Source organism: Grammomys surdaster, unplaced genomic scaffold, assembly GCF_004785775.1.
Source record: "Grammomys surdaster isolate TR1022 unplaced genomic scaffold, NIH_TR_1.0 125769, whole genome shotgun sequence".
In the NCBI taxonomy this organism is placed as follows: Eukaryota; Metazoa; Chordata; class Mammalia; order Rodentia; family Muridae; genus Grammomys; species Grammomys surdaster.
This window is the reverse complement of record NW_021620600.1, coordinates 1,254,359-1,263,858: the sequence shown is the minus strand read 5'-3', so window position 1 is coordinate 1,263,858 and position 9,500 is coordinate 1,254,359. Positions and strand designations below refer to the sequence as shown.

The 9,500-nt window shown below is 53.7% G+C and overlaps 1 protein-coding gene across 1 annotated transcript in view; it reads right to left on the bottom strand.

The window, feature by feature from the left end:
• Positions 1 to 1,985: 1,985 nt before the first annotated feature.
• Positions 1,986 to 9,500, bottom strand: part of Lmtk3 (lemur tyrosine kinase 3) — a 23,223-nt gene continuing 15,708 nt past the window's right edge. Inside the window, exons 9-12 of the mRNA XM_028788842.1 lie at positions 7,227 to 7,621; positions 5,357 to 5,492; positions 4,885 to 5,022; positions 1,986 to 2,543 (exon numbers count right to left, since the gene is read on the bottom strand). Of these exons, the coding sequence (XP_028644675.1) occupies positions 2,527 to 2,543; positions 4,885 to 5,022; positions 5,357 to 5,492; positions 7,227 to 7,621 (686 nt within the window). The 3' untranslated portion in view covers positions 1,986 to 2,526. The remainder of the gene's footprint in view (positions 2,544 to 4,884; positions 5,023 to 5,356; positions 5,493 to 7,226; positions 7,622 to 9,500) is intronic.

Sequence of the window (9,500 nt, the reverse complement as noted above, 5' to 3'; positions counted from 1 at the left end):
GAGTGAGTAGAGGGAGGTGGAGACCCAGTGACAAAAGCAGTAGGGAATGGAGGAGGCCCCACCGTGGGCCCAGGGCTGTGATGATCGGCCACGCTTGAATGATGATCTAAAGGTAACAGTGACCAAAGTTTGTGGAACATTCAAGTAAGCGGAATGCTTTAAGCTGCCTTTCAGGCCAAGTGTGGAGGGAGGAGGGCCTCGTGTCAATCCGTGTGCTAAAGGTGAGGCAGAGTTGGAAGTGTTCAAAGCCAGACCGGGTTACGTGAGACCATGCCTTTCCCAATGCCCACCAACATACCCACACATAACAAAGACCCCAAAAGGGGTGTTTGGACAAAGTAACAGAGGGTGCCATGTGGAGATGAATGCAGAGTAGGGTAAAGCACAGACAAGCCAAGGAGTGCCAACGGTTACCTGAGGCCAGGCTTGCAAAACCACGGAAGAGATTTTTCCAAATACTGAGGTCGATGCTCTTGGTCTTGTAGCCTCCACAACTGTGAAGCAGTAAGTTTCTGTGGTTGAAGATAACTGAATATGAGTTTGTGGGCTGAGGGCTAGTGCAGTAGTTTACCCTCCTTCAGACCAGGGGTCCTGGCCCCAGCCCTCCTCCCGCAGCCTGGGGAATTGGGCCTTTAGCCTTGCTCCCTGGAACTAGGTAGGACATTAGCATCTCAGACTTTGGATTGAGCTGGCTCTCACCAGGGGATCTGGCTGTCTCCACTCAGATTGAGACATGAAGGTCCTGTCCCTCCCTCACCCACCAGTTGAGGCCACAGCCTTCTTTCCTCAGACCTAAAACTCCCGGCCCTTGCAGGCATGATGGCATCTTTAATCCCAGCACTCAGGAGGCAGACACAGGCTAATCTGTGAATTGGAGGCCAGCCAGGTCTACAGTCAGTGGGTTGCAGGACAGCCAGGGCCACAGAGAGATCTTGCCTCAAACAGATACACAGAGCAAGACAGACAGAGCACGTTCCTAGCCCACTTCTCTGACTTAGCATTAGGGTTCTAATCTTCATTCTTTGAACTAGCATGCCAAGACCTACTACTCTACTTTCATGATTTCCTCCCCAATCCGGGTAGACCTGGCTCTCAAGCATGTCACTGCTTGCTAGGCAGCAATCCAATCCTATGATAAGGGAAAACCCTACTGTAGGGTTTTCCTGTGACCCCACCCCCCACCCCCGTGTCCTGTCACCCCTGCATACCATCCCGCTCAAACCCACCCCCTTGCTTTGACTCTCTTCCACTATGTAAATTCACTCCATGTACCAATAAATCTGATCCCCAAGTGTAGGGGATGAGGGACCCAAGGCCAGAGACAACAACAGCCTAGCCACTGAGAAGCTAAAGAACAGGCAGCCACAGTAGGGAGGGAGAAGACGGACAAAAATCCAACGTATAACCAAGGTAGAGAGAAACAGGGTGATGCATGGGAGAACACAGAAACAGGAAGAAACCAGAGCAGCAGTCATAGGTCACTGCAAGGAAGACTGGACAAAGACAGAAGCACTTGGGCAGGTGAAGAACTGTCCAGGGCCAGAGGTGGGGTGTGTGTGTATGTGCATGCATGATCATACAGATAGGGTTTCTGTGCCTGCCCAGAAGGTGGGCAGTAACAGGGAAATGACCAGACGGAGACAGGCCAGTGTGGGCAGGCAGTGGCTAGCAGATGGCTCAGCTGAGTTTCAGCAGATCAGTTCTGAGTCCCTTCCCACCACCTGGTCTGGCCCTGTGACAGCTTTCAGACCCTGCAGGAACATGGTTACCCAAACTGCCTGATCCCAAGCTGTCACTGACTCCTCATGAAACAGGGAAGGGTAAGTCAAGGCTGCCACCAATGGCAAGGGCTGGAAGGGAGAGGCAGGCAAGTCCACAGCTGAGTAGGTACCTTGCCTCAGGGCTGTGAGGAAAGGACAGTGACTTCCATGCAGTGTCTACTCCTGGCATCTCCCTCCCACCTCCCCAAATACACACAGGCCCCATTTTCCTCCAAAAGTTGTTTTTGTCTTTTTTTTAAATAATGTGAAAATGTCACGCGAAGGTTTGAATCAGAGGCCCCCTCCAGGGACCAGGCTTGGGGGAAGAGGAGACGCAAGATGGGTGGGGGGGACCCAGTTTCCTGAAGCCATTGGCCCTCATGAGGCCAGGAGGGACCTTTGCTGTGCCAGGGGCTCTGGGCCCTCTGCTGTGCCAGGGGCTCTGGGCCCTCTGCTGTGCCAGGGGCTCTGGGCCCAAAAGAGTTCAGTTCAGTTCCAAGAAGTATGTCTGTCCAGCGATGGGGCTTCCTGCCTCATGTGGCTCCAAGGGGGTCGGGGGGACCAGGGGGATCAGGGGACTCATCTGGGGGGCTGGGTGGAGGGCCTGGGCCTCCTGTTTGGCACATGGTGGAGGAGAGGGAGGGCCCAGCCTCAGGCACCTCCCCAGAGGCTGTGTCAGTGTCAGGGGCAATGGCTCCATCGTCCACACAAGATTCTGCTCGCAAACCCTCTTCTTGGGGTGCAAAGGGGCTGGGTCTTTGGGGAGTCAGTTCTCCACGGGGCCTGAGAACAGAGAGTAGAGAAAGGATGGGAATCAGGAGAGACAGAATCAGGAGACAGGCTTATGGTTTCCAACTCGTTCAAGGCAAAGGCCCGGTAGGCGGCACCATCCCATCCTCTGTCCTCATCCAGCCCTCTGCTCTGCTCCAGACACACTGCCTTCAGATGGTCCAGATACCATTCTACTCCAGGGTCTTTGCATCTGCTGTCCCCAATGTCTTAAATGCTCTTCCCAAGTAGCTCAGATCCCCTCTTTAGAGGCCTTCCATAACCATTCTGGATCACCTTGTCACCCTTGGACATCCTGTGTTTTTACTTGCTTCCTCTTTTTTTTTTTCTTGAGTATACCTCCCAGATATTGAGTATTTACTAAGTATACCAGTTACTGTGGAAGTCCAGTGTCTGGTGTCTGCTTGTACCTTTACTGTATAGGATGACTATAGGGCCTGTGCCTAGGTCTGTCACACAGTACCTTCACCAACAAAATGTTACAGGACCATCCTCTAGCCCCCCCCCAGACATGACAGCCTGAAACATTCTCTGGATCTAGAACACCAAGGGCAGTGGGGTAAGGAAGGAGTCATCCTTCCCCGTTTACACCTGCATGCTGACAGCCTGGGCCTGACACATGGAGGCACCAGAGCCCATTTCCCTCCTTGAGTGGAGAACATGGCCCACTCCTTTTCAAAGTGCATGGGATGAGTCCCTCATTCAGGGCCTGGTGTAAAGATGGAGTATATGGGCGTGCCAAGGGGCACCCGCTGTGGTCTGAGGAGACAGACATGCTTAACAGCTTCCCCACCCAGGCCCAGCGGGAGTATCTACAAGAGTAGGCAAGGATTTGGGGCTTCATACCACTGGGCCCTCCAGCTCCACTCCGGGTGACTAAGAGTGAGGTCACCTTGCCAGTAACCTTGATTCTGACTCACTATCTAGCTGATGTCCCCACACCCTGGACCCACCCTGCCCTGTGCTCATAGGGGTCCTGACATGGAGTCACGAAGTAACCGGAGGTTACATGGGAGTCTAGTCCCAATTCTGTCTGTACCGCCCTCCACTCTGCCTTGCCCCTCCTCTCTCCTTGTGCCTACTTCCCAGGCCTCCCCTGCTTAGACTCTTGTCCAGCCTCTCCTCAGGCACCCAGCCCCTTCCCTGCTTACAGTCCTTCATGGTTCCCTAGCACCGTGGGCAGAGTTCTCCCAAGTCCTTTATTGTTTATTTACTTATTAGTACTAGCAGCAGTAGTGGTATATATTTTGGTTTTTCAAGACAGAGGTTTCTCTGTGTAGCCCTGGCTGTCCTGGAACTTGCTCTGTAGACCAGGCTGGCTTCAAACTCAGAGATCTGCCTGCCTCTGCCTCCCAAGTGCTGAGATTAAAGGCATTCACCATGCCCAGCCCCCAAGTTCTTTACAACTTTGTCCCATTTATTCACCTCAGCCTAATTCTGCACCCTGAGGGGCCCCAGGCCTGTCTTCTGCTTCTTGAATTATCTAAACTCTTCTGCCTCCAGCTGTTATGCAAGTTGTTCACAGCCTGGGTCACTAACACCATCACACGAGCTCCAGGCTGCATACCCATCGAGGGGATTGTGCCATTTATACCCTCATACCACCCAGGATGAGGGTCCACTAGCATCACCGTTCTATGGCTAAGGACACTAAAGCAGAGAGGGATACTGATTGGCCAACATCACACAGATGAAAAAAATGCAGGATTAATCCTGGAACACAGAGGATCTGGGGAACCGGGAAAGAAACATTCCTAACAGCTCCTTCCCCACGTCCTGGGCGTTCAACACGGTGGCCAGCAGGGGACAGGAGAGAACTGTTTCCATCAGCACAAGGACTCGCAGATGCTTACCACAAGAGGGCAGCACTCAGGGCCAGCAGCCGGGGCAGAATTCCGGCTCTACCCTCCTTTCTAAGAAGTTCTTTCCGTAAAAACCGTGAGACAAAAATCCACTGCAAGGATCACAGTGAAAATTGAGCGGGTAGCAATGTGGCAGGTCGCTGTGAGCTCGCTACTACTATAGTGACTCCTGTCTCTGGTGTCTGCCATATTCTCCTCTAGCTTTAAGTGCCCTCGGAGAGGGTATGGAGATCCAGCACGGTATCTGAGCTCAGAAATGGGAAAGATGGGCAAGGGGGTATGTACATAAGGATCTTTGAAGAAGCACCTGAGGGTCAGAGACCGGTGTAACTGTCCAAGGCTGTGAATGGGAACCAACTGGTCTGAGCTGGGAAATGTCAATGTGACTGAGTGGGTGACTGGAAGAGAGAGAAGCAAGGCAAGGGAGGGCAGGTTGGGGAGGGGTGGGACAGGGACCTGCTGAAGCACTGTACCTGCGGGCCGGGCGTCGGGAGCCCGGGCGGGAGGTCCCGGGGTCTCCAGCGCAGGTGAGACGGAGAAGCGGGAGAAGCACAGGGGGGGCCCTGGTGGGGGGAGGAGGGGGAAATCCTCCGCCCACTCGAAACTGCCGCCTAGGGAGAAAGTGAACTAGACTTATACACCAGCTTCGCAGACCAGCCCAAGGCCTTAAACCCTACCCTCCAGCAAGGCCCCATCCCTCCCAGTTCAGATACCTCCCCGCCTCCACCAATCTCTACCAGCCCCAGCCTTCCTGAGCTCCTCCCAGGCCCCTCAGTCCAGCTCCGGCCTACAAGAGTGGATAGACTCTTAGATTCAATCCTCTTCTTCCAGGTCCCCCTTAGTCCTACCCTTCCCACAGGACACGCCCATTGCATAATAAGGCCACTCCCTCCATTCCCAAGCCCCGCCCCTCCCACTCCCCAAATCTTGGATTCTGCCCCTCACCAAAGACGCTGTCGTTGTTGGGAAACCCATCTCCTGGGGTGGTGGGGTGGGGAGGCGTCGGGGGCGCTGGGGGCGTTGATGGCTCCATGTCCCCCTCGGGGGTGCCCTGGACGCTCAACTCGTTGGTTGGAGTCTCCTATGAAAACAAGAGAAAGGAACGATAGGGAACGTATTGTCACACCCCAATCACCACTTCGCCAAAGAGAAATAAAACTCAACGATATTGCTGGGGCTTTGGGCACCCCAGTTTGTAATCACTGACATTGCATCGTGTGGAGAAATGAATGGGACCTTCATCTGCCTTCGAAGGTTCCTACAAGCCCTAATCTCACCCTGGTTTTCTGTTCCTTTCCTGACTATGAAGCCCCACCCAGCTTAGGAATTCCTAAATTCAGCGAGCACTTAACCCAAGAAGCAGTTCTAAGCCGCGAAGCACCACCTCCAAGAACTTGGCTGCAAAGATCTCAACCTATGTCTTGAAGCTAACAGCCTGCTCCTGTAGCCTCCCAATCCCTAACTCCAGCTAAGCACCAAGGGACAATTACCCCAGTCCCCACTCAAACTCTCAAAGTCCCACCTTGAGCCCAGCAAGGTAGGGCTCCCTTAATTCCAGTACTCAGGAGACAGAGACAGGTGACCTCTAAGTTTGAGACCAGCCTGGTGTATAAAGTGAGTTCCAGGACAGTCAGGGTTACACAGAGAAACCAAGATGCACGTGGATCTCTGAGTTTTAGGCCACCCTTCTCTACAAAGTTCCAGGACAGCCAGAGAGCTATACAAAAAAATCCTGCCTCAAACAAACAAACAAACAAAATTTAAAAGTCCCATTTTGGAATCTTTTGGTCTCAGTGACTCTGAACTCAGCACCTGACCCTGCTGTTTTCAACTGTCTCACAGCCTGGTTTCAAACAGTCTTGACCTAGGTTTATCTAGTGAGGCTCAGACAATAAACCCTCTTTTTTTCGTTCAGGCAATAAACCTCCCCCCCCCTTTTTTAAAAAAATAATATAGAGATTTCAGGCCCAGGTTACTTTGGCATGTTTATTTATTTGTTTGAGACAGGGTTTCGGTGTGTAGTCCTATCTGTCCTGAACTATTCAGATTATATTAATTATAGATTGTCTGGCCTCTGCCTCCTGAGAGCAGAGATTACTGATCTGGGCGACCAAGGCAAACTCACTCCATTTTAAAGCTCCACGTGATAAGATCCGGCCCACTTAAAGCCCAGCCCCAAGAGGCCGGAGATGCTTAGAGGCTAAGGTGGAGTCCTTTTCCTGACTACCAAAGTTTGTTACCCAGCACCCACATCAAACACCTCCCTCCGGGCTCCACCCAGTAACTGGGCCTCGCAAAACTCTCGAAGCTTATCGGTGACACCCCTACTCAAGAATATACATAGACACATATTAAATTAAATTAGAGTCACTCCACAGTCGTTAAGGTTGTTGTTGATAAAAACCAGGCCCCAAAACACTAGGCTCCGCCCTCAGCAAGCCCAGGCTCCGCCCCCATTCTCTTGAGTATTTAATCTCTATTTTTATTTCTAGCCTGTCTAGGCTTTTACCTAACAGCCTTCTAGACCCACCAACACTCCCTAGGTCTCTCCTAGATTTTCAGGCCATTTTGTATCACAAACACCTAGCCCATTCCTGGTCCTATTCCTTCTAAGCTTGTCCACCCCGGTCCAGTTCCCCTAATTCCCCAGGCCCCGCCCACTTGCCACCACCTCTTCCCGGGCTCCACCCACCGAGCGGGGTACCCCTGGCACTAGAAGGTGCAAATCTCTCTGGGCCCGCCCACTCACCTGGACCACCAGGAGGTCCACCTCCCTCCAGTCCTGGTGCTACCTGTCCTAAGGGTTCTCACTTACCTGGTCGAAGAGGTAGACGGTCACGTCCCCGTGGAAGGAGACCATCTTGCGCTTCCTCTCCAGCTCGCTGTCCTCTGGCTCGTCGGCCGCGCGTGGAGACTTGAGCAGCCCCCGCAGCGGGCGGGCCGTGTCCCCGTCGGCGTTGCTCACCACGACGGGCACTGGGGCTTCCCGCGTCCTCCCGGGGCCCCGAGAGCCCGCTGCCTCCTCGTCCTCCTCGTCCTCGTCCTCGTCCTCCCCGTCCTCCTCCGCTGGCCCCGGCGCCCCCGCCCCGCCGGCCTCCCCGCCAGCTGCCCCTGCGTCCGCGCCCTCCCAAGGTGGCCGCCGCGGGCCCGGGCCCGGGCACGGCGTGAGCGTGAGCGGTGGGAGCGCCAGCGAGAGCCGGGAGAGTTTGGCTGCAAGGGAAGAAGACAGGTGAGCTCCTGCCGGGACACCGAGTCAGGCTCTACCTACAGCTGTATGCTGGGGGGCTCCTGAGGGCCTTTCCGCGTGCACAGTGAAAGAGAGCCCTCCCTGCTGCAATGCCTGATCTCAGCACCCAGGGCAACAAGTTTCTTCCACAGCACCTGGACCCAGCTGTTCTCTCCATTCTGAGCCCGCCTCATTCTGCACTCCCTGAGCCCCTTATGTTCTCCAGCTCTGGGGGTCCCCAGATATGAGCCACCTGTAAGCCAGTCACACAGGCTCTAGCCACACACCTCCTGCCAAGGGCAGCAGCAGTGCAAGCCTGATTAGTGTGCCCGGCCTCGGACCACAGCCTCTCTCACGCAGCTTTAGGTCTGTGCACCCAGTGCTCCCTGCAGAAGGGGAGGTTCCTTGTTGGCCCTTGGTTGCCACCTTCTAGCACTTTGTCCCCAAGGCCACTTTTCTTCCAATCCCACCCTACTGTTTCACTGTGTCCCTCAACAAGCACGTCCTCCTCTCTGGGCCACTGTTCCTCACGGGCAAATGAAAAGGGCCACTCCTTCCTCCATCAGTGTGTCAGTAAACTACTCCGCGGGCACTTTGGAGGGTGACAGACAGTAAGGGGCAGAGAAGGCTGGCATAGGTGAGACTCATTGCTGCTCTCCAGATGCACCATCTAGTGCCCGCCTCCACCCTCCCCTGCCATCCATTGGCTCCCAGCTCCTGTCCCTCGCGGCTGCTCAGAAGGTGGTAGGATTAGGAGTGCTGCAGGCACCGTGCTGTCAAGACGGTGGATGTCTACAGTAAGAATGCAGCGATAGCCCCTAATAACAGGAAGGCTTCCTAGGGAGGGGAAATTTGTGTGGGATTTTAAAGGATGACTGGCAGCCCCCTAGGTGGAAAACCTAAGCCATTCCTTGCTTCTTTTCAGCCAGTAGCCCTATGCCAACCCAGACTCTCTGAAGCATGTCATGTGACCCAGTGTCTTCCTAGACACCAGGGTGGGGGTCCAAGTGCAGAACAGAAACAGGGCAGTATACCCCACAGTGTTTCAGAAACTTGGGAGGACACCATCCTCATGAGGTGTCACTGTGTGGCTCACCTTTCTGCTCTTAGCCTCTGGGTGGCTCCTCACCCTGTGCTACCCTAACATTTGCCCACTAGAGCAGGCCAGGGCAAGGCCTGAGGGCCCCTGGGATCTCATGGAGACAACTCATGGCCTGACACATTGGAGAGACCCTTTTGTTTATTGCTTCCTTTAAATTTTTTTCAATTAAATTTTTGTTATTTATTTTGTTTTTTTTTCAGGGGGGCGGGGACAGTTTCTCTGTGTAGCCCCTGGATGTCCTGGAAGTCACTGAAGACCAGGCTACCTCAGACTCAGAGATTCACCTGCCTCTGCCTCCAGATGCTGGGATCAAATGTGTATGCTGCCATGCCCAGCCTTTTACTAAAATTTTTAAATTTTGTTTATTTATGACTGTGTGGATGTATTTATGTATGTGTGTAGGCACACATGTACCATAACATGTTTGTAGTGGTCTGGTAACAACTTTATGTAACTCAATTCTCTCCTTCCTCCATGTAAGCCCTGGCATCAAACTCAGGGCATCAGGTGACAAGTGCCTTCACCAGCTGAGCCATCTTGCCTGCCTTCAAAAACGCATGTATGTGTATGTGTGTGTGTGTGTGTGTGTGTGCGCACGCGAGTGCATGTGTAAGTCAGGTATCCTCCACACCATCCACCATCCACCATCCATCCACCATCCACCATCCACCATCCACCATCCACCATCCACCATCCACCATCCATCCACCATCCACCATCCACCATCCACCATCCACCATCCACCATCCATCCACCATCCA